The sequence below is a fragment of the Nomia melanderi genome, chromosome 2 (genome assembly GCF_051020985.1).
Source record: "Nomia melanderi isolate GNS246 chromosome 2, iyNomMela1, whole genome shotgun sequence".
In the NCBI taxonomy this organism is placed as follows: domain Eukaryota; kingdom Metazoa; phylum Arthropoda; class Insecta; order Hymenoptera; family Halictidae; genus Nomia; species Nomia melanderi.
In genome coordinates this window covers 10,795,861-10,820,434 of record NC_135000.1, presented here as the reverse complement: position 1 = coordinate 10,820,434, position 24,574 = coordinate 10,795,861, and the positions used below count along the sequence as shown (strand labels likewise).

The window sequence follows — 24,574 nt, the reverse complement described above, 5'->3', positions numbered from 1 at the left end:
CGGTCCCTGGTGCGTACGCGCGAAGCATCAGGGCCGAGGAGGTCTCCGGGATAGCAAACTAAGTGGTGCCATCTAGCGGTGGACGCTACGAACTAAAAGCACTACATCGATGTGGAAAACAACAGCGAATTCATTAATAACTCGACCACCACGAATCATTTATGAACATTTGTAACTTAGAATCATAGAATGATCCTTCCCCTACTATCCCATATCACTTTCGTTAGGATTTTCAGCCTCATTAAATATTTATTAATTATTTTCCGAGACGATGTCGGTAGATAAACTAGAATTTTTTGACAGGTGCCCAGTAAACAATAAAGTTACTCACTTAATGGGAACAAATTGTGAACATTTATGATTGAAGATATTAGGGTAGACGCTTGGCATTATTCACTAGCAGTTTGAACCAGATTCGAGTAGTAATTAATAAGTTATTGACGCTCAATTTGATTCCATATATTAGAAAGAAGTTTTCATAGATTGTTAATTACGATATGAGCATTATCATGACATAAAGCGTAGCTCCTAATTATCGTTCTCTCGTTATTAAATAAATAGAAATGCTTGTAACGTATATGTCAGTGTATCTGTCTTTCCAATCCACCGATTCGGACTTGTAAAATCCGTAACGTTCGTTTAATTAGTAATGAAATATAAGTAACGATTTCGTTCTCTGGATTATATTATCATGCAATACATATCTATATTGTTAAACAGCTAAATTCTCGTAGGTCGGTTGAACGTTGTGCTGTTTCTGAAATGATGTTGATGGTTGAAAATAAAAAAAGACGGGATGGTTCTGTTTGAACGATAGAATGGGAATAGAAATGAAATCTACAAGATGGTAAGTTAGCGTGTCGCATATTACAGGAATGGGGAAGATGCTCGATTTTTGAGTTTGCCCCTGACAAGCTGCCACCGACATCACGCGGACGTGATTTCACTGCATCGAGCGTAACTTCGTTATACGTGTACTTACGTACGTGGGTACACACACACGGTTGTGTGCAGTGTAGGAGCATGTTTGTAAGCATTCTAATAACATTACAATTTCTGTAATTATGGGACACGTCTGTCACGGGATTAGGTTTCTTCCGTGCCCTTCCAGCGTTGAATTGGGACTCGTGGCTGACGCCTACCTCCGCTAGATGGCGATACTATCCGTATGCCCGTGATTAGGGTAATTCGTGAAAAACACGCGAGACGTTGTTTCTTCTAATATTGGGCCGAACGTGGCCGTCGCGCTTTTAATCGGCAGACATTTTCAGCCCAGGAACGTTCATTCGAACGGCCGAGTCTTCTGGACACTCGAATCTTTGTTGTTCCGTAGTTCGGCCAGTGCACTGGCAAGTGGCGCCACCGTTTGCTCCGAGAGCGTCGTTTACTTTTTCCAAAATAATTAATTATGTACTTTGCTAGGTACTTGCCGAAGTCGGGTTTTCCGCATATCGTACCGCACTGTGAGGATCGTTGAACTCGTATTATTATTAACGCAATGATCCGCTTTATGCCTATTTTCATAGAAAGGTATCCGTAGTCGCCTAAAAACCTGTCGCACAGTTAGGAATAATGGTAAATTCGGATTTTACGGGCGTGTCTCGATACGAGAGCCCGACGATTCGTTTTCATCTTCGTTTCTCTTGTTCGATGTCCAACGATGAGTCCAGAGACACGGACAGAATGTTCATCGAATGATCGATGACGAACGAAAGTTGTACGAATAGACGGACGTAGGGTGGGTTGGAATTCGTGGTGTCCAGTCGTGCGAATGACATTTCGCACTAGAGAAAATTCTGCAGTCGACGCATTAGTGCTCAGTGTCCTATTTCGGTGAAATTTCTACGCGAATTCTTCCCGTAAATATTTCAACAACGTATGGCTCGGAATTCCGTAAATGATCGCATCGACGCAAGTTGCAAAGCGTATCGAAGGTGTTTTACCATCTCCTCTTTGCAAATGACCATATTTTTCTCCCGAAAAGAATCTATGCTTACCATTGTCGAGGCAAATTGTAATTCCTTGTAATCGTTACGTCGTGTCGACGAGTGCATCGAGTATGTGTTTCGTCCGTTTATATGTCACGACTTACATGCATACACACATAAACTTACCATTCTCACGCGAAAATGGCGGAAATAAACATCGAGTGCAATTCGCGCTTTATTTTCCGTTTGATTTCATTCGTGAATGCACGCATGATATTTTTATTCGATGCATCGACGCTTATCGTACACCTATACAATGACCATTCGATACGTAATATTTCGAAAAGTTGAAGCAGAGCATGCGAGTACAGTTGAACAATGTCCGAAATTGTTTCTAATGAAATCGAAATGATCGCTGTACCATTTCTATTTGTATTTGCATTTGTAAAATGTAACGAGTGTTACTTTCATGACTCGGCAGCGTTCATTGTACAGACACATGTATGCGCATTGATACGAGTAGGCGAGTAGGTACACGCACCACGCACACACACTGGCACAGAGACGAATCGAGCTGTAAAAGAAGATTGAAATTCTGTATAAAAGCACAGTCGAGTCGAAATCGAATGTTCCAAAGTGCAGGATTCTGTTTAGTTCGATGAGAAGTAAGAGCGAGACGAGTTTACAGCGTGCAACGCGAATCGATCTTATAATGAGAAAATGCTATAGGATCAGAGTTGAATGGTATAGTAACCCATTTAGTATTAAGCTGCGTTTTACTCGGCTCTGGACCCGGTGCACACGGTACACCGGGGCCGGCGTCGCGTGCCAGGAATTTCGTGTCCCCACTCCCGCTCCCGCCTCTATTATTTTCTATTTTCCCCTCGGCCGTGCATTTTGTGCTTTCCTTTCTGCATAGAAGCTTCAAAGTCTTCCTGTCGGGCAAAAACTCGTCCTCGCGACTCGATGCTTGCACGATCCTTGACAGATAATGAGTATTCGAGCATTCGATTGTGTCCGCAAGCATATTAGTGGCTCCCAATAACGCTCGCCGACCGTACAAGCCGAGTTTCTTTCTCTTTGACGCACGAGAAGTTCTTACCGTGGAGAGTTTCATGAAGTAAGCGAGATCCATTGCTGTGTTTTTCACCAAAGTGAATGATCGTAAAGTGAAACTTTGTCGCCGATACCTTTCCGTTGTTCCGCTTTTCGTCGATCGAATCGACTAACGCGGGACAGTGTTTTCATTTCCGTGTCTTCCGCGTTTTCCGCGTTTTTCGCCTTTTCCGTGTTTTCCGCCTTTTCCGCGAGCGACTTTTCCACACTCGAACATTGTCCGATAACGTTTCACAAGCGTGCCGATAATATCCGAGCGATGAACAATTTATATAACATTTATGTAACGAAATCCTTTGACGCTTCCGCTGTCATATACGCTAGGTTATTAAGAGGCAGTGATGCATTATGATAATCTGATAGTTTCTACTCGATGGCACATTCATTTATCGTTAATTGTGTTTAAAGACACGCAAGGAGGAATGTCCCGCAATACTGGACCTGGTTTGTACGAGTTCCTCATGGAAGCAGAGCTACAACAGTATTATCCTGGAATTCGAGGTAATTCATTTTCGTACGTTCCATTTGCTTCGACGTTTCCTTCTCTCCAATCAGCGTTTCTCTGTCGACAGGGGACTTGAAAGTGCAAACGACCGCTCAGTTAAAATATGTAACGGAAGAAGACTTGAATGCCATTGGAATGAGTAAGCCTGAGATGCGTCGTTTAAAGAAATACTTTCAGAAGCATTTCCCTCAAAATTACCTCTCCAAATTCAAAAAGATGCTCTTGCCGAAACGCGAGGAACAAACTTCGGGTGCTTTGACCATGTTACCGGAAGAGAGGCAAGATAGGCCGCCAATTCGTGTTCCTAATAAGCACATGATACCAGCTGATGCGATCATTGTAAATAAGGAATTGGGAACTGGAGAATTCGGAGTGGTGCAACAAGGTGTTTGGACAAACGATGGGGAAAGAATACAAGTGGCGATCAAATGTTTATCGCGAGAAAGAATGCAAAATAATCCTATTGAATTTTTAAAGGAAGCTGCCATAATGTACGCCATCGATCACGAACATATTGTAAGATTATATGGCGTGGTCTTGGATACAAATTCCTTGATGCTCGTCACAGAATTGGCACCTCTAAGATCGTTGCTCGAGTGCTTGAAAGAACCAAGTTTACGTCCCAGTTTTCCAGTTCCCTCTCTTTGTGATTTTGCAGTACAGATCGCGGATGGGATGCAGTACTTAGAAGCAAAGAGATTAATACATCGCGATCTGGCTGCTAGAAATATCTTGGTTTTCTCCAAGAATAAAGTGAAGATATCTGATTTCGGATTGTCTCGTGCTTTGGGAGTCGGCAAAGATTATTATCAAACGAATTTTAATGTAAATTTGAAATTACCGATAGCTTGGTGTGCTCCAGAATCTATATCTTATTTAAAGTTTACTTCGGCAAGCGATGTTTGGGCGTACGGAGTGACTCTATGGGAAATGTTTAGCTACGGTTTCCAACCGTGGCCAGCGTTAACGGGTCAACAGATCTTGGAAGCGATAGACGAGCCCAATTTTCAAAGACTGGAGCAGCCAGAGTGTTGTCCGAAGGAGTATTTCTCACTGATGCAACAGTGTTGGCAACACGAACCGTCAAAGCGGCCCAAGTTTTCCGAATTAATTAATCTGTTACCCGACTTGAAGCCGGAACAAGTTCAAGCGGTTCAAGACAGCGCGGAAACGGGCCAGCTGGTTTACAGGCAGGGGGACGTTATAACTGTGTTGGATAAGGGCAGTAGTAATACATTATGGAAAGGCGTTCTAAACAATGGGAAAACTGGTTTCTTCAATCCTGCTCATACGATAGCCTACCTCGGTTCTAATTTACCGAGTAACAAGCCTGGAGAATTTACACGTGGGGATGGGAAAAATGCATTTTCTTCCCAGCGGAGAAAAATTCGAACAGATATGATATCTTCCCCGCAAGGAGATTTAAAGCACACTGGTCATGTTGGACTGGACGGAGCTTACTTTGGCGATATTGGCTTCCTTGGTGGTAAAAATCCACATTTACCCCGGCAAGTGGTATCTCCGTACAAACCTCAGGAGGATATCACAGATAATTCTAGTCAAATTCTGAATCAAGACGCCAGAAATACAGAGGCGAACAGAGAATCGTTAAGGGACAACAGGAATGTGCAGCAAGATGCACAAAATAAGCACGGTATTTATATTGCTTATCGTCAGCTACCAAGGTGTCGAGTAAACCGTTTATGAACGTTAATTATGTATTCTTTAATAGAAAGCTTATGGTCCGATGCGAGTTCCGATATGTGTCATTTGGGGACAATAGCCAATTCTAGTAAGCAGTCGGTTTCAACAAACATGATGAATAGTACAGATGCTTTGGGAGCAGATCACGAGTACCACGAGATCAGTGACGAAGAGAATCAAGACAGTCCACTACGATTCGATAAAACATTAAATTTCGATTTTGGTCCAAGTTTATTGGCAGAAATGGATCAAATGTTCAGATCGTTAGGTAAATTGAGAGGAATCGAAACGAAAGGTATCAAGTGAAATGTATATTTGTTTACCCGTGTGTATTCGCAGGATCTTCTCCTCCTCCGCCACCACCCGTTCATTCCCTGTCTACCGAGCATGAATCGAGCAATGCGAGGAACGAACTGAGAGAGATTCAAGCGAAGCAGTGCAACAAGAAAAAACAAGCCACCGTGAGTCCAATAAATGTACAGTAACTTTCTTTTAATTTTATGTTACAGTTATGCTTTTATGTGTTCTATCAGTTGTAATTCATTTCTTACTCATCATTTGCTGCTGTGTATTATTTTTGTGTTCTATGTATTATATACATGTATCATGTGCATGGGAAAGTATAGAACCCGAAAGCGTTAGCGCGTTCAAGAACAGAATTAGCGGATACATTGTAAGAAAAGTAGAGACGCAGTAGATTTGTCTAGAATAAATGAATATGCACTGATCAAGTTGCTAAAAGCAGACATTTTTGTTGAATCGTCCACTCGGTAGAGATGGTAAACGTTTCTCTTATATCTAGGTGAAGCCTATCTCAGCCGCCGATCAGAAAACTCTCTACTCGGCCATTGCTATGGCACAGGAATTGACAGCACGTTCCATGACAGATCTTGAACATCCGCCGGAGTCTCCCCGAACACCCGCCAGTCCTTCAAGACGCAGAAAGTTCTCTTTTAAGTTGCCACATCAACACAGTCCCAAACCAGACAGACGACACTTTTCAGAAGAAGCAGCCAGTATACCTGACATACAGGTACATTAAACAGTTTTTGTTTAATCACTAAACGTTTGGAACACTAAAAATACGCAAACTAACATAATCATCCAAACACAATCTAACATTGCACTACAATCAACTAATTCGATTCATTTTCGGTTATACCGATAACGAATACATGAGAAAGGGGCGAGGATACGTTAGAGAGCATAACGGGACGATCGAGCGTAACGTTTCCTACTGCATACGAATACGAGTACGAATAAGAATAGTTTGAAAGTTGAACGGTATTTCAGTCGATTTTGTCAAAACTGTTATGGAACAGAGTTAATTCCTGATGCCACACTGAAGAGTAGGTATATCGCAATCTTGCATCTGTTCTTAATACTCCAATTTATGTCACTTGTCCATACCTTAAGCTGAGATACAATGCTTATCGATTTACGAATAATACTAATCTTGACTTTCCTCTGATCCTTTCCCGTCTGTTTACGTTTCGTTTGTGTTACAATTTCTTCAATTTCATCAATCTTGTGAATTTCGTCAATTTCTTTTTTCTCCATTCCCCCCGATTATTTTCGCAATTTTTTCCTCGATTCTTCGGAATTCTTCTTAACTCGTTCGATTTCCGTTCATTCATATTCCGTTGGTCGTTGCATCGCTGTGTCGACAAATTCCTTTCTTTCGTTTCGTTTCGTTCCCGTTTCTCCACCAATTATGTGCGACTGTTCACTGAAACCTTTGAAAACGTTGTCGTGTGCGGTGCTTTGTTCTTTGAAAAATGTCACATTCCTGCATCAATGACATCGTGCATGGTCGTTTTCGATTGATTACATTTCAATATTCTCGAACAAATTGCATGCCAATGGTTCATCGTTGCGGAACAAATCAAGTGGTTGTGCTCGAGTTTGCAATCGTTGTCGTCCACTGTCTCCAGCATAGAATCGCTTGGCGCACCATCCACCCTAAAGCTGCCTTTGTGGGACAAAGCGTCCGCTGAATTTTGTTTCGCTAAATCTCGCGAGCTTCTGACGAAACCCAGTGCTTGGACGTCGTACATGGATATAGAGTTTGACGCGCAGATCCTCGACAATGCTGCTTTGAAGCAGAATCTGGTGAAATCGACGGAATTTCTGGAGAACGGTAACAAGAGAAGCAACTTCAATAGCGAGAATCTCACAGACGTGGACGCTGGGAAGCTGAACGTTTTCTCACAGAACGGAAAGGTAGCGTCGGTGGAGAACTCGAACTTTGACTTTGCTCGCGATTCGAAGAGGGTGTCGACCAGCTACGTGGAACGATACTTTGAGCAACCAAAGTACTTTGAAGACGACGCCGCTTTGAGTTGCACCAGCGAGAAAGTATCGTATTTCGCCGAGGAGAAGTACGACAAGATTAATAATCTCGAGCAGCCGGGCAGATCTGCTGGCTGCTACTCGAACATCCAAGAGCAGAACGCTGTGCCGTCTAACAAGAACAAATTTGCTAGCTGCGAGCAGCCGGCGAAGGAGAACGCAGCCAACTTTGACACGAAATACGACGAGACGATCGGTTTCGATCTGGCGAAAGAAACGCCTTCGAACTTTGTCGATTTCCCTCGCGCGAAACCTATGAAATTCGAGTCGGCCAAGATGGCCAATCTTGACATTGGCACACGACCGAAGATTTCGAGTTCGTTCAGCGACTCGTCGAAAATTAATATACCGGAGTTCTCGAAGAAGATGGAGATACCGAAGGCGAGAGGTGGCAAAGTGCCTTTTGTCTCTAGGAGCACGAATCAAGAGGCCAAGAGCGTCATCTACGGTTCGACGGACAGCATAAAGACCAACTTGAAAACCGGAGGAGGAGGGGGAGGGGGCTCGGACAGTCCTAGAGGAAATATGGAGGCTGTGCGAATCAACATTCAGAGTTTCCGCAAGATCGAGCAGAATCAGAATGGCCACGACGGATTCCCGTTCGTTATTTCCAACAATCCGCTGTTTATCGCGGAATCCGAGAAAAAGGAGTCGCCTCTTTACAGCAGTTCGGAGAGTCTCAGAGTGAATTTCCAGAGGCTCAGGCGAAAGAGCGACGCCGAAGCGAACAATCAGGTGGAGTTGAGTAGCAAATTGTTGGCCGAGAAGTACCAACGCGAGGTGTCTGGTCTGGAGAGTGTGAAGAATTACCTGGACTCGAAGAAAGGCCAAGGACTGAACCTGGGTCTAGGTAAACTGACACAGAACATGATTCAACTGGGCAAGAACATTGCTCAGAACACTAGGAATATGGAGAACGCACCTTCCAAGTCGTTGGTCGGCAACATTCGAAACTTGGATCTGCCCGGGCAAACTCAGACGCCGCTCAGGAGTCTGAATATCCCGATTCAGAAGCCCAAGCACCTGGACTTGAACATTCCTCTGCAGTGCCAGTCCCAGGCGAACGCGAAACTGACGCAGAAGGCGAACCCTCCGCCGAGCCCCACTATACACCAACAAATTCTGGAGCCGCCCAAGTTGTACCAGAACGACAACTCGAGGAAAGAGGTGGCCAAGGCCGATGTTCTTTTGGAGAAGATGCCAACACCGGCCAATATATACAGGCAGAGAACATCCTCGCTCTCCGAGAATAGAAAGTTACCCCTGAAAAACGTGCGAAGATCGTTTCATCCGACAAACGATTCCAGCGAAGACTCGGATTCCATATCTCATTCGGAAACGGACATACGGAGCCGCTTACGCTACAAGCGACGGCATAAGAAGCTCCCGCATAATCTGCGTTTAAATTTCAAGAATAAAGGGCACTTTTTGCACCCAGAAACAGCCAGAGGGTTTTCATCGATCGAACTGTGCGGAAAGTCACCTCCACCGTCGACCAGTTTCTTGAACTCGTTGTCGCCGCCTTTCTCCTCTGGAAATAATCTGCTGTCTTGGCCGGAAAGCGCTCCGAGTTCTAGCTTAACGTTTACCAGTAACTCCGATCTAGACTCTGACACCAGTTCCGAGTATCCAGAGTTTACCAACGACATACTGACTTTTCCACCTTCCCCTGCTCCATAGAATTCGAATATCCTGCGTTTTCTAATCACGTTCTTGGCAGAAATCTAATTGGATAACGCCAGAGTTGGGCAGTACTCGGTGAGCTCTTTCCACGTTTTCCACGAGGGTGGAATTCACGAGAAAAACAAATTCAGAATGTTCCGTTTTTTTCTTTCTTGCGGTTCTCCCGAGTAATTTTCGTAACAGTCGAGTGATTCTTCAATGATTCGTTTCTCCGAGAAAAGAAAGAAAAGAAAGGAAAGAGAAGAAAAAGGAGGTGAACGTCTTTTCACGTCACATAGTGTCCTTCCTAATACGAAATGATCGGAGATTTTCTTATGCTACACAGAGTAGCGATTGCCACGGTTATTAGCGTAACAATGATCGAACAGCTGCAGCTGTATAATACTAGGATCGGAAAAATGGCAACTCGTACGAATATTGCTCAACAGTGACGGATGACTGTGTGACGATGAACGGTAGGATTCCGAAAATCGCTTGGGTCACAACTATAACGATAATAGGAAACGATACCCAGCTCTGGACAATACTCAGTGTACTTAAATCAAGGAACTGTTCAGAGACAGTTCTCCTTACATACGCTTAGCATGCTTGCATGTTACATTAATTACTAAACGACATCTAGAGGGTAATATGTTTGGATGCATTTACACGTTTATACCATTTGTACTTGGAGGACGTTGGAATGAAAACCCTGGAGTGTGTGTAATCGGACCTACGCGCTGATTATATTTCGATTTTCTGTTCAACCGAGTGTTTACAAACTCTATATCCTGTTTGCGTGCGTACACTTGTATCGATTGATTCGGAGTAGCCTATATCTCGCCTCCAAGATCGTTTCGAAGCCAGCCTACCGCGTCTCACGTCCCTTCCATAGAGTTGCACCAGAGTACCGAGAGAGTGTGTTCAAGCATTGTCTCCACTCGTTTGCGGTCCCCTTCCTGTTAGAGAGACCCGTACACACGGATGTTTATTTTTTCATGCGATAGTCTTTCTCTCTCTTTCTCTCTCTCTCTCTGTTTCTCTCTCACTCTCTCACTCTCTCACTCTCTCTCTCCTCGTTTGTTGGTTTCTTTTTTAATTTCTGTTCTCTTCTTTCCCGAATCTATCCCCTCCCACGACTTGTTTAGGCTACGTTGTCGGACGAGGCAAAGGAAGTGTACAACAGTCTGGTGGAAACGCCGAGCATAGACACCGCTCCGGACACGAATCCGTTGCGCATGCTGCGTTCCGGCGTGCCCATAGTCAGGCCGAGAGTTCGCGGGAACAAGCACGCCACTCTAGCCCACACTGGCTCCCACCAGGAAGACCTGTCCAGGGACACGTTCCACTTCGACGCGTACCACAGCGGCTCGAAGACGCTGCCCAAGATCCGAGCGCCGCCTCTTCCGCACGCGCCGCCGCCGCTGCCGCAGACGCGTCACCTGGAGAGACACCATTCCGCCTTGGAGATCGAGAACAATCAGAATCAGAACAACGTGGACGAGAACCCGATACCATTGCCGCCCAGGGACAGGTCGAAAACCCTGCAGCCCAAGTCCAGTCTACCCAGGCACCAGCGGAAGCATCCCCTGATCATTCCTGGCGGCGGCGTGACCAGAACCCTGGCGAAAATGGCGGTTACCACGCCGCCCCTCGAAGATCAGGTCGACGGGAGTCTGCAGAATGCCGGCTCGTCGACGACGAACGCGTCCCTGCAGGAGGGATACTCGTCCGAGACTTCAGCCAACAGGTGAGAAACGCGCGAGCTACGCGGCAGCTTCGAGACTCTGCACTCTTAATCTAATCGATCTAACGTGTTCCCAACTCGTTTCGCGCAGTCCCGAGGAGTTCGAGCAACGCATAGACTCGGAACTGGCCGCGTTGGACTCCCTTCCGACCGATGAGAACCGACTCCACCGTTTCAGCGTCATCTCCGAGGACTTGCTCGAATTTTCCGACAACCTGATAGACTGCGACGGCCTGGAATACCGACAGAACGCTCAAGAAGGCGACGTGCAGTCGACCGGTTCGTCGAGCGAACGTCTTCACAGAAAGACCAGCGTCGAGTCGAAAAGTTCGATGCAAAGTTCGACTTCCAAGTGCGCGCAGGAGAACGAGGCTGGCGAAACCAGCAGGAACTCGACTCCGACGGGGTCCAACCAGTCCGAGGAGTCGGCCGGTTCCAGCAAACTTCAAGCCATCAGGAGCAACTTGATCCAGAGGCCTTCCAACTATACGATGCACTTTGATTACGGCGAGTACTCCGAGAGCAGTTCGCAGAAGAGTAAACAGCAGTCCGAAGTCGTCCAGCCGAAAGAGTCTTCCGCGGTCGAGTCAACCGATAGCTTCCATCCCACACCGAAACCGTACAGCAGGCTGTCCAGCGAAAAATTGTCGGGCCGTACCAGCGACTTGTCGCGTCAGTCGGACCACGTCAGCTGCGAGGACCTCTTGGAGTTTGCCTGTGACGGGCCGAACGCGCGAAGGACGCGCGGTCCGCGTAACGGGGAACAGTCGGACGAGGTCAGGATCATGATGAAAGTGTTGCACGAACAGTCGACACCGGAGTCTTGCATCGCGGCTCTGAACGTCACCGATTGGGACGTGCTGGCGGCGATCAAGCTGGAGCGGCTCCAGGGTCTGCTGAAAAAGGAGAACAACTTTGTCGGACTGGAGGATTGCAAAGTGATGCTGAACCAATGCGGCGGCGACGTTGTCAAAGCGGCCGCGTTGTTGCGGAACACGGACGACACGGCCGCGGTTTAACCGGTGTATCGATACAAACGACTGACACGGTTGGACACGGAACGCGTGTCGGTTCGCAGAGGATATGCTGACTCGACTCGTTCCGTGGGGGGTAAATAGTATTTTTACACAATTACCTTGTCCTTGTTTCTTCTACTGTTTCTCTCTCCTCCTCCTCCCCCTCCTTCTCCTTCTCCTGTTCCGTCTCTGTCCTCGTACTATTTTCGTTTGTCCCCCGTGTGTAGAAAGCTAGATCAATTGAAGCGATGTTTATTTATTATTTTAGGATTACTAGAACGAGAATAGTATTTGGGACGTATTCTTTCTACTGCCCAACAATGAGATAGCCACACTTTGATTTAGCGCGTCGATTGAGCTTCTCTTACAACGAGATACGTGTGGCGGGTTGGTTGGACGGGAACGGAACACGCGTTGTCGTCCAAAGAGAATGTTCGCGAGCAAAATTAAGAAGATGTCGCACAGTGTTCTCGGCGAGTTCACTTGGCAATCCAACCGAGTAATATTAGAGGAGACGATTCGGTGTTTCGATTCTAGTGGACCAATCTGCGTACAATGTGTAATAGCTTTGTTCTTTTTCGATTTCATTGAATTGGTAGCGAAGGAAATTGAATTACGTTCTTCTTTTGCGTGTATGCGAACTTGATGTGATAATTTGCACAATAAATCTATTCGCTAATCGGGTTTCGTAATCGAACGATCGTGGGATAGAAGCTAAGCCAATAAATAAATGTACTCTGCATCTCGAGTTAGATGTGCGTTAAAAGGAAAAGTATTACGATGCCTACGACTAAGCAGCGAATAATCCTTGTATCGCATGATACAGTGATCAGAGAGACTCTCTATATTTTGCGTTTCGTTTACCGCCGCTCATGATTACTTTTAGGGAATCATGTATTTTTTGAGGAGACAATCATTTTTCTAGTAATCGTGGACGTCGACTAATTCCTAAATCGTATGCGCGTTCGATATGCTCCGCCATTCAGAAAGCTAATAACATTTTGCTGATCGAAGCAAATCTTATTTCCAAAGATAATATTCCTCACGGTATTATTATTTGGTATCGTACGCACTGTAGCTTAGTTTTAACCAATATAGCTTATCGATTACACGAAACACACAACAAACTGACACACGCACCCAGAAACACACACACACACACACAGAGACAGAGTTTTTGCAACTAGAGATTCCTCTCTATTAACCGTGAGTTAATCCGATAGATAAGTGGTAGATTTAGGCATGTCGTGTGTATGCGTAATTATTGCTGAAGTTTAGCACAAATACAAGAGGGTCGGATCAGCTTGTCGAGTCATGTTTTGTTTCGGGGCTAATAACTTTGGTAGTGTGGAAACGTTGATATTTTACCCGGTAATAGGGTATACACAGTAAGCACCAAATATTACGTATGGAATCTCTGTGTTCGATAAGATTGATTTCTCTATTTGCTCTCGGTAGCAGACCTAGCTAGAGAAACTGTGCAGGAAGCGTAAGAAGGAAGAAGAAAATGCCATTTCTGATAAAGTAACAAAGAACGCGATAGCTTTTCGAAATAATGCTCGTTGGTCGAGTTCGGATGGAACTGGTGGGGTCTAGGTCTGTTCGGCACGGAGCTTCTATGTTATTGTCCGTTGTAAGTTGTAAGAGGTATAACGACTGAAAAGATTCGACCAATACGTGTGAAAGAAAATAATGTACTGATATATTAGTTGCAATGAAATTGAATTACAACGACCTCGATTGGGGAGGTTGAGATCGTTATTAATTACCATTCGTTTACCATTCGTTCTATCGTAATCTTTCGGCAAGTGTCGCGAATAGAAGGAACCCTTCATTTTCTTTCGCATCATTCGTAATGATCGCACGATAGAATTCATGCAATCTAAAGGTAAAAATTTAGCCAATACTCGAGCCAAGTTTCGAAGGACACCTTTGGATTGCTTGAGTTCCAAGACACTGGTCTGAGGATAGGAAATGTTCAACGAGTGTCTACGAACATATCTAGAATCGAATGGACTCTGACTGGGGTAAAGCTGTTAGACTTGATTAAGAAATATTTTTCCATGTACCCCTTTTTTACCAGAACCACTTTCTACGACGTACTTCCTTTAAATAATCACCCTAGTCAAAGTGTATTCGACAAGTAAATTTGCTCACTGGAACGTTTACGAACGTTTCAAGAAGGAAAAGAACGAAGCGAGGAAAAAACAATGTAACGTTCATTGAATAAGATCCGCGAGATCCTTGCCGTACTTTCGCATTCTTCAACGAAGCCAAATAAGAGCTTACGAAAAACACCCAAGTGACGTTACTTGGTCCTTTTTTGTAATGACATTGAACAATAAGGTTTTCGGTTCCTGAATAAAAATATGCATATTACGTATTTTCTTATGCTGAATCCGTTGTCTTTCTTGTCGCGTATTAGCCTCGCGATCAATGTTTCTCGATCAGCGCGAATCTTTCGTTTCATCCATATTCCTGTTGCGTTTCCATTCTATTCCTATTGTATTCCCATCGCATTCTCATCATATTCTTCAATGAAAAGTTCCGTTTGCTCTCGCGACCAGCTAGATCTGTTGGCTAATCGTAAAGCCAAGTGTCGGTGGAATAGCGTTGGACCTAGTAATCGAATCCTTTGACCATTCTAGAGTCTCTCGAGTAGATTCTAGTGGTTTTACGACAGTTGGAAGAAACCATCCAATCAGTTGGAGTTGATACGCGACAAGAAAGAAATTTAGAAACATACTAGAGTGTTCAGTATAAAGAGATCAACTATTTTTGCGCAGGAACCATTAAGAAACTTACCTAGATCATCTTGTTGTAAGCGAGTCTGCGTAAGAGTTTGCACCTCGATGAGTTTACGATAAAGTACTTGGTTGATTTTTCAAGAAACATGGGGGAATCGAAGAAATTCTTACGAGCCATCCCCTAACGAAGCTGAACTGATTTCAGAAATCTAAAATGCATATGAAATATGAAATATTAAATATTAAATATTAAATATTAAATATTAAATATTAAATATCAAATATTGAATATTAAATATTAAATATTAAATATCAAATACAAAGTAATCGAAAATTAAAGCTCGGCGATCCTTTGGCAGGTGAAACGATGCTGCTCTCACGGAGTAGGTGTAAGTTCATCCTGTAACCCGTTTCTTTTTTTATAGGCGATCTTACTATTGATAAGACAACGCGTTTATATGTCTCTACATGATTATCATGCGCGGAAAACACGAGGATGTTTTATATCGACTGTATTTACGATAATATATACACCATTCATAAACCAACATGCCTATCGTGAATACCATCATTTGTGTCAGGGCTGCCCTAGCCTCCTCATCTCGAGATTCTTCTTTCTGAATTCGCTGAAACAGAACTGCTCTTTTACCGCAATTATAAATTTACCTAGGTATTTTACCTGTTTTTTATTGGAAATATTGGAAACTTTGGCAATTCGAGGCTGGCTAATTAGAGCAGAGCGTTGAACAGATGGGAAATCTATGAAAATAAAGAATCCTCCGCTTGTTTTGCAGTGAAAGTGGTTATCGGCTTGCCTACGGTTGCTTTTTCCTTCCTCCAGTCGTTATTAGTAAACAAAGACGAACGTTTAATTACCTTATCGATGATTGAACTGCAACGTAATCGTCCTTTCCGGCAGCAAAGCCCCGTGTACGATCGCTATTCAACTATACTATCTGTTATGCGTGTCGAGATTTTTTGCGCGGGAATAGCGAATGGCCAGGTAGCTAGTTGGTTGCATAGTTGGCCTGGTTCGCATTACCCGCGACAGTCTGCATATTCTCAGTTTGCTTTAATCGACGCTCGAGTCGAGATCGTTGGAAAATTCCCTTTGCGTTCGCGTCTCTTTTTCAGCGAAACAATGACGAGTTAACCTAACACGGTGTTCGTTCCCGCGTGAATTCCCGCGAGTCGATTCGACGATCGATCGAACCGAGAAGCGACTGTTGTTCAAAAACGAGCAATTGATTTTTTCGATTATCGCGAACAAGCTGTCGAGTTGATTTCGATTTTCGCACGCTCGGAAACGAAGGAACGCGGCTCGCGACTGGACGGAACGGTTTCAAACGGTTTCGGATTCGAATGAATCGCGTGTGCGTGATTTAGCGGTGCATCGCGAACCAGTGGAATCGAAGGGGAACTGGCGTTTCCGGAAATAAGTGTGGAGTTTCCTAAGAATCGGAACACGTGTCCAGCCAAGGTAACTCGCGACATCTTCTTGGACGATTTTCTTGATTTCTGGCGGGAATGTTGCCGGCAAACGTAAACGGTGTTTGTTCGCGTAACAGAGAATCACGACGGAGAGTTTACCGCGTCGGAGGTTGCACGGATGTCTCAAGATTATTAAGCTTATGCCAGGGCGAATCTGTTCTGCGGCTATGTAGTATCACGATAACAAAGGTGCAAGTGTAGTTGCTTCGAAGAAATGGCAGGCGGTCAGAAGCGGTAAGATGTCGCGGTAAGTGTATCGAACGATGTAAGGTTAGTACTCTACAACATCACGCATAATTGGATCGAACGAGAAACTTTGCTAGATGCGCCTACACGAGTCCTTTGCTTTTTCCTTTCCACGAGAATGTCACGATCGAACGTACGGCTCGACCGAGTCAAGTTGTGTAAACAATGGGAAAAGTTGGATAAACGATCCGTGTGTATCCATCGATACGAGTACGCGAGTACACGAGCAGCCCGGTATTTCTATTTTTGAGGTTAATATTCGAGGAACCAGGGAAAAGGATATTTATTCTTTGATGGAATTTTCCGAATTTTCAAGGGAAGTAATTGTCATCGACGTTCCGTGAGTATACGAAACACGTTGAATATTTCTCACTTGTGGATCACCGTTGAATTCCTGTCGAGAGAAGATTTTTCGAAATGTACGAAATTTTCGAAATGTTGCACGGCGAACGGAGAATCGGGTCGGCCAGCCGATCATCGTCAGCGGCGATAGGATAGTGTTGCGGAAGGAACGTCCGAGTATAAGGAGGTTCGCTCGATCGTTGCATAGCAGGAGAATGTAGCACGTTGCAAGGTAATAGGAATGTCAGCTCCATATTACCGCGTCCACGGTGCATTGTGCACGCCTGCAGGAATGCGTCCGCGGCGAACCACGCTTTCCAAGTATTTTCAAATTCCACATATTTCTCCGTCGATCATGTAACCAGTTGCAAAACGCCGTGTCGAGAGTGTTGCCAACGTTGCATACTTTTCAGGGTTTCGCGGGGAACGTTCGAAGAGCACCGGAACGCTGCCGAGAGTTTCCGTATCCTGCGTTTTCCTCGGGTTTCCAGGATATTCGAATCGGAGCCAGGCTCAGAGTCGAGAGGCACTTTCTCGCAGATAACGGCCCGCGAGGATTGAGAAACCCGCGCCAGGAGGATAGATAAGGGACCGATTGCGCGGCTCGAATCGGAATCACGGTAATATTTCTACGTCGCCGAGCGCATCCTAGCCGCCAACGGATCGAGAGATAAACCCCCGGCTAGTCACGAAAGCGAATTGCGTTTCATTAGCATGAAACTGAGCCACGGATGCTACGCGATAACGATCGCGATCGAACAATTATGCAAATATTCGGGGAAAAAGTTGCTTCGCGGCGTCGGGACTTGTTCGAAATTGCACCGGGGTCGCATCCTCTCCGATCTCGTCGAGTCGTTCGTTCTCGCGCATACTCGAATCTACCGGCGACTGTGCCCACCGACGTGCCTTCCCAAACGATCGAGGGGCGTCGATTACTGATTCAATTTCGAAAGAACCACGGCATCGAATCAACAGCGTTCGGAACGGACTACAGGCAACTAGAGATTCTTGTTTGTTACGCCAGGCGATCTGCATCCGCGTTTCCCGGGACCGCGGGACGGTTTTTATTTCGCGAACAAACGTCGCGTTGCATGGCAACAAGCGAGCGCCGAGCGGCTCTGGTTCGGCCGGTGCATCCTAGCGGTCAGTGCAACATAACTGCACTTACCGCTGACGCGGTCGGCTCTTCCCGAGTCTCGCAACATCGGACGTCGCGCGGTACATCAGAACCCTTCGAATAGAGTTTTCGACAGGACCAGATATCCAATCGTTCGTTCTCGTTCACTCTGATCCGCAAATCTAGCCGATTCGGCGAGCAGTACTATCATAGTTCCTAGAAAGCAGGGAACTCTGCGACGGCAGTGATTCGAATTTCCTCTCTTTCCGCTGCTAACGGAGAGTGGCTCCTCCTTCCAAATAAACGTCTTGGAAAATTCTGACGCGCGATTATAATGTTGCAGCGCAGGAATAGCGTTACGAACGAGCAACTACCGGTTTGCAAATAGGACTACAGGAAGTAACACTCTAATCGCCTCATCTTCTTAACAGACTCGTCCGATCGATTAAAGGTTTTGCTCGAACATCTTTGAACGCATTAAATCATCCGCGAAGCTTCGACCCACATTTCCCATATTTACCATGTTTACCGCGGATTCCTGTTCAGGGACAATTAGCCGATCCAATTAATGTAAATCGCGCAATTCATAAAGGAAATTTCACGGTAGTCGAGACGAAGAGACTCGGTGAAGCGTTCAGCACTCGACCTCAAGTTCGCTTGATATCTACCATAGAAATATATCTATAAATATAGAAAATTGAGAGATTTCAACCGAGTAGGATCGATCGATCAGCAATGTTCACTTGGCGTTAGGTTTTAGACATCTTTAGGTCAGCTGCTGTTTCCAGTTTTTTAAAGCGCGTTCAACTCATCGAGCCGAGCATCCAGCAAACGCTGCGGATTGAACGTAACTTAACAGGATCGGTGACTGCAGTCGGTCCGAGCGAACGAACGCAGGAAAGCGGCCGTATTTCCGGCCAGGTAGCCGACAACCGATCTATCCCGTGACTATTCGACCAGCTGGTCTCTCTATTCGTATCGCGGTCTTGGTTAGTCGTCGACACTGGCTGGCCAGCTGCTCGAAGCGCTTTGATCTCGCTTCTTTTATTCGAGCCGAGCAACGAAACGATTCACGACATTTTCCGTACGCGCGATCCTCCGTAGAACATTGGCTCTCACGAGACTCTGATTTCATTGCCAAACACCGGCGCCGTTTCCTGATTACAACAGCCACCGACCAAACAACATTTGTTCGCGTGTTCGCACCAAAGTATCGTCGTTCCAAGTTTCCGAGGTGCGGAACAAAACTCTGACAGACGATTCGGAATATCTTTCTTTCGTTCATTTCCTCTATCGTTTCCTCTATTTGGTCGTTTCTAATTGTATTTTGAAAACTAGTCGAAGGGAAGTTGCCGCAGCATTGCCAAGCAATAATCACCGAGGAGAATGATTTTCAGTCGCGGCGTCGACACGACGATGATTCAGGCCCGTCCCGTCCTCCGATGAATTATTCATTGGACGTCTAACGGATAGAGTTGGCAGCAGAATTCACGCGGAATGCACTTCCCTTGATCGCGCGCGCGACTCTCGCGACCCGCGCACCTCGCGCACATCGTTCGTGCTCGTTTGTCTTCCTTTTTTCTTTCCAGGCGAACGAAAGCCGGCCGGGCGTTATATAATTTTTCAACGCTGCATAAACCAGGGAAATTCACGAAGATAATTGAGCAATCGGCGCCCGAGCAATTCTATTGTCCGGAATCATTCGTGTTACGATGGCATCCGTAAACAGCCTTTAATTTCCTGACTCGTTAGTTGGCAGCGCGACGCGCAAAGGATGGCTCCGCGCGCGCCGTTCCTTTTTCTTCGAGTGTAAAAGGAGAATTCGTTTGTTTTATGTAACCCCGTTACGGTGCGATTATGGAAAGGACGCTCGTGGAAATGGTCGGTGGGACTGCTGGACTTTTGTCGAGCTGGTTTCACGCTGTTGGAACGATACCAGTGGACTATCGTCGACTAGAGTAGCTGTGAACAGGTACTATTATTCAAACGTTATTCGAGCGCCATTAAAGCACCGTCGCGAGCCACTGTCGAAGCACACGAGCTTATTACGAGTAGCTAATGACACAAGCATCTCCGATGGCCTGACAAGCACAGTCTCGTTTCACTTAAAGAAAACAACTCGTCGGATAATTATAGCTCGTTTGTTGTTATTGCCACTAATAAGAAGGCGAAGAATAGCAGCGTAACGCGTGGGAATATGTCTGTTTTAATAGTAACAGTAAAAAATAATTAATTTATTCATGTACGGGACGAGTTTATCACTGTGCGAAGTTTCTTATTCAGGAAACACGATGAATTACCGCGCGCGTTCGCGTGTGCATTTTCAGAGAAAAGGAATTTCGATGGGCCGTTCGAAGCCGTCTCGTTTCACTCGGCAACTTTTCGAAACCGATTCGAAGCTCGATCGAGTTCGAACTTTCGAAGGAAAGATATGCCGACGTGTAAGCGAAAACGAATAAACGGGGAGAATTTCGGGGAATCGAATTATCGCGCCGCGCTCCTCTCGGCCGCGTAATTGCGAATCAGTGATTTCGAAGAGGCAAACAGTCGTTTGAAATCCGTCGCGAGACGAGGGAGCAGCAATCGGATCGAATTGAATCGTTAGGTTAATGAGAACGACGAGCAAAGGGACGAGCAAAGGGACGAGCAAAGGGACGAGCCCGGAGGACTCGGCCAGAAATAAATTTGATTCGCTCTGCGTGAACGGAATCTCGACGAGGCAACGTTCGATTCCCGGCGTTTAGATCGTAAAGCGCACGCAGAGCCAGTCGACGAGTCGCATAATTAATTTTTATCGGCGCGCTGTTACACAATCCCGAGAGCGGGGCGTGGATTCTCCCATGTTTGCTCGTTCGGACGGTCGGACGGTCGGACGCCAGGTGAAAATCGCGAGTTCGAAAGTGCCCGGTTACATGAACGCGGTCCCGCCGCCACGCTTTTGTTATTCCCGGCCCGTGGTTTTCTATTCGAAAATTCGATCCGCGCGGATCGACAGGCCGCCGCGCCGATTCGGCTTTTACTCGGAGAATTCGAAAGGTGTTTCCCCGACGGTCTCGCGCCGTCGAATGCGAATTCGATTGCGAATTCGATTGCGAATTCGATTGCGTTGGCAAATCATCTATCCTCGCTCGCCTTTGTTCTTTTCTCTTTCTTTCTCCTCGTTTCTTTTCTACGAGAGTATTTTTACGAGTACTTTGCTTAGGATGAACCTGCGAAGCTACTTCCGTTGTCGCGCAAAGATGGGGGCCATAACGACGTGGAACCTGACGAATAATCAATCCAAAGAGCAAAAGGAAAGAAAGCAGGGAACGAAATCCGACGAAATGCATGCGGGACCGGGATACCGGTCGCGTTGCCCCTGTAATTTTCGTGGGGGTCATTATCACCGGGCGCACTCGTGCCCGGGGAAAGATTCCGAGCGCAGCCTTTAGTACAGTTATAACTTGGTTGCGAGCCTGACGTCTCTCTCTTCCTCTCTCTCCCTCTCTCTCTCCTCTCTTGTCCTCTTTCTGTCTCTTTCTCCCTCTCTGCCCGTTTCTGTCCCTTTCTCGCTGTTTCTCTCGCCTCTCGTCGCCTGTGGCTCGGGGTACGCGGTATCAGAGGATCACAATCGACTTGCCCGCAGTCGCGGTTCCGCTCGGTTCCAAGTCACATCCGATCGCTGGTCTCTCCCTCTTCGCCGTGCCTCGAATTTCATTAGAAAACACATTCGAGACTGGTCAACGAAACTGGCACGTTGATTATCGAGTGTCCAGCTGAAACGGTCGCCGCCCGGTGAAACTCTATCCTTTTGAACAGCCGGGACTACTCTCGTTGAAATCACGCGAGTGTCTGTCGGGTCGGTGTCCCTAGCTGCCTATCAATCGATACATCTTCTCGATCCGTGCGGTGTCTTTGTGAGCATTTTGTGTGGGGACCGCAGTTTTAGTGGCCGTGGGGTCGAAAATTGCATCGAGAATTTAGTGTCGATGCCTCCAGAAGCGTTTCCGTACGCTCCGCGGGATCAACCAGTGATTTAGGTAGGATATCTTATTCGTAGCTGGAACTTCTGGCTCGAGTGTTGTTTCTCGATTACTGGTTCGCTCTCTGTAGTTTTTCTCAATGTAAAGTACCCTGACCGTTGGTCACTTATCGGTGCATGTACTCGAACGGCACGACGCGTCTCCTCGAGAATTTATTCGTCATTTCGGAATATGTTTGAAAACTCGCCGCACAGGGTTGCTTCTAAATAGCTTTAATAGCTTCTACATTGCTTCTACGTTGCTTTTATATTAAGAGAAAATTACTAAATAATCCCCAATACCTAACCGTTGAGAACCTGCGTCCCACGGACCTAACAATCGGGCGGTGAAGGTAAAGATAAAGATAAAGGTAAAGGTAAAGGTAAAGGTAAAGGTAAGAGGTAAAGGGTGAAAAGTAAAAGGTATCTGTGTCTCGACAGGGCCAAATGCGAGGAGGCAGAGGGACACCGTGCTGCTGTCGGGCGAACAGTGAAAGAACCGGTAGTGTCTGAGTGGTTCGTTATGAGGTAACAGTGAAGATCTCCGAGCACAGACGAGCAAAGATGTTGTGCCTGAAGAAGCGCAGGACCTACAGCTTCACGCAGGGTGTCTGCGCGGAGCTGCCCAGGCGATCCAAGAAGGATAATCACCGGTACGAGGGGTCCTTGGACATGGCTGTTACGACACTGCCGCGTAAGAACAGGTGAGTCACCCTTTTCCTGTCCGATTTCATCGTTTCACCGAGTCCACGTTTGATCTCCGATATGCGCGAGGGGCTAAGCTGACCGCCACTTAAACTCGTATAATCTTACAGTGCCTGTGGCGCAATTAACCTTGAACTCGATGGGACGTGGGGGAACGAATCCACCCAACGATCCGAACGGAATCTGCGAATCGAAAGTTTATTAAGCTGTCCGCGAACCAAGTATTCCGATAGGCTACTCTCTCGGTAGGAGAGTCGAGCAAGTTTTTTCGAAATCCGGCATCGAATGCTGCTCGACGCTTTTCCCTTAAGAAAAACGAACGACACGTTCGGCGGTGCGCAGCTGATAAAGACAATGCTCGAACAACGTCGCGAGATAATCCAACGCGGCGTATCTCGGAGCGAGTGTAGCGTTGACCGATTCATCGCCGATAAAGAAATCAGCAGACTTTTTGTACCATATAAGGGAAGAATCGGAGAAGCATTGTTTTCCCGTTTCCATGAAATCACGCACGGACCGTTCGCGGTGGAAACGAGTCGCGAGTCGCGAAGGTCGATCAGAGGTAAAAGTAGACGGAGGTGTCGCTCGATTTACCGGTGAACAAGTGGAATAACTTCCTACGCGTGCACCGATTCAATGATCCACGATCGCCCTAAGGATCTTGTGGTCCTGCGTGATCGTGGAACGCAGTCACGTGTGACAGCACGTAGGAGGGACACAGATAAGTAGGTGTGTATCGTTTCTGCGAAAGGGAACGATTCCCTTTTACGAGTAGGATCGTTGCATCGACTCGCGCGATTCCATTTTCCTTTCGTTTTTATCTGCTTTTCCCCCCGTTATATTTCCCAACGATCGATTCTTGGTTCGCGCGAGAGGAAAACGGTCGCGGTCGTTCGATCGCCTCGTCGAACGCTTCGAGGCGGATCTCCGAGTTCCCGAAATTCTTTTCGAGCAATCTCGAAGAGTTTCGAAGAATTTCAAAGAGAAAAGTATCGCCGGACGATTGATCGGCAACGTAAATTCTAGACGAATCGCAACCGTCGGACTGCACTTTCCAAGCAAACTTTCCAATGTCCACGCGTGAAAAACGGCTCCGTGTCGAATATGTATTTGGACCGTACAGATCCAAGATTCGAGCGCACCACGCCCGAAGCTCATCATCGCCGCGTTCCGGATGTAAATTTCACTTTGCTACCTAGTCACTTGTAAAACGACGACTTTCGCTTGGCCAACGAGGGTGCAACATCCTCGATGAATTTCCTCAACATTACCCAAATGGGTATTACCATGACGATACGATCGCGGATGATGATCTCGAAGCAGCTTCCTTTCATCCGGACGAAAATCACGAGCGGTAGCACGCATCCTCTGGCTTTCCGCTCCCTTTTCCTCCGTAGATCGAAGAAAGTCACTTTCCAGCTATCGTAATTCGGATAAAGATCGCCGAACACTGTTTCGCTTTCCGGCCGAGCTAGAGAATCGAACGGAGCTCGAGCTTCGCTGAGAAGATGGCCTCGTTGGATCGACCGCTTTGTTTCGCTTTGGGAACGCCGAAGATAAAAATGAAACAACAGCCGACTAATAACTTACGCAACGCGATATCGCAATTATGATTCGCACCGTTGCTCTTGTCTTTCCCTCCATCTCTAACGGTAGCTGCGACTAATGACCGTATTCAAATCCGCGTGCTGCGGACGTTTACGCGAACACGGTGTACGTGTACGCACGGATTAACCCGAGGAAACACGGTACGAGAAGCACCTATTAATATATATACGTATATCGATAACACGAGCACGCCTGCTCGAGCACGTGGAATCGAAGAATTGGTGTAAAGAGGTAGTCGAGTTCGCGACTAGACTCAGCTGTTATATCGCTCGTGGGACAATCGGGCAT

At 46.3% G+C, this 24,574-nt stretch overlaps 2 protein-coding genes and 2 long non-coding RNA genes across 23 annotated transcripts in view; 3 read left to right on the top strand and 1 right to left on the bottom strand.

The window, feature by feature from the left end:
- The first annotated feature begins 1,359 nt into the window (after nucleotides 1–1,359).
- On the top strand, nucleotides 1,360–15,325 carry Ack-like (activated Cdc42 kinase-like). Of its 15 annotated transcripts, XR_012998072.1 has the most exons (9): nucleotides 1,376–1,463; nucleotides 3,453–3,545; nucleotides 3,617–5,203; nucleotides 5,282–5,521; nucleotides 5,593–5,729; nucleotides 6,056–6,286; nucleotides 10,416–11,017; nucleotides 11,106–12,124; nucleotides 12,299–15,325. XR_012998072.1 is itself a non-coding variant. In XM_076364908.1 (8 exons), exons 1-8 carry the CDS (start codon nucleotides 1,409–1,411, stop codon nucleotides 12,031–12,033), a joined length of 3,858 nt encoding a protein of 1,285 aa, XP_076221023.1. In that variant the 5' UTR covers nucleotides 1,375–1,408; the 3' UTR covers nucleotides 12,034–15,325. The 15 variants fall into 15 exon arrangements, 14 of the variants coding, with proteins under 14 accessions (XP_076221012.1, XP_076221011.1, XP_076221023.1 ...); XM_076364908.1 differs by having other exon boundaries at nucleotides 1,375–1,463; nucleotides 5,593–5,714; nucleotides 11,106–15,325; XM_076364907.1 differs by having other exon boundaries at nucleotides 11,106–15,325.
- On the bottom strand, nucleotides 11,787–15,785 carry LOC116430772 (uncharacterized). The gene is made up of 4 exons (XR_004235776.2): nucleotides 15,654–15,785; nucleotides 14,836–14,986; nucleotides 12,150–12,261; nucleotides 11,787–11,910 (listed from the first exon to the last, which is right to left on the bottom strand). It is a non-coding gene; the product is annotated as an uncharacterized LOC116430772 (long non-coding RNA).
- Nucleotides 15,786–16,106: 321 nt separating this feature from the next.
- LOC143174260 (uncharacterized) lies at nucleotides 16,107–17,273 on the top strand. Its single transcript, XR_012998073.1, has 3 exons — nucleotides 16,107–16,257; nucleotides 16,346–16,515; nucleotides 16,592–17,273. It is a non-coding gene; the product is annotated as an uncharacterized LOC143174260 (long non-coding RNA).
- A 1,840-nt stretch (nucleotides 17,274–19,113) lies between these two features.
- The window catches only part of LOC116430769 (uncharacterized), a 53,911-nt gene continuing 48,450 nt past the window's right edge, over nucleotides 19,114–24,574 (top strand). For 2 of the 6 annotated variants that reach the window (XM_076364891.1, XM_031985321.2), the window contains exons 1-2: nucleotides 19,115–19,945; nucleotides 22,415–22,677. In XM_076364891.1, the coding sequence (XP_076221006.1) occupies nucleotides 22,538–22,677 (140 nt within the window). In that variant the 5' untranslated portion in view covers nucleotides 19,115–19,945; nucleotides 22,415–22,537. Of the gene's footprint in view, nucleotides 19,946–22,414; nucleotides 22,678–24,574 lie in introns of all 6 variants that reach the window. The other 4 variants (XM_031985324.2, XM_031985316.2, XM_031985318.2 and 1 more) reach the window with 4 other exon arrangements.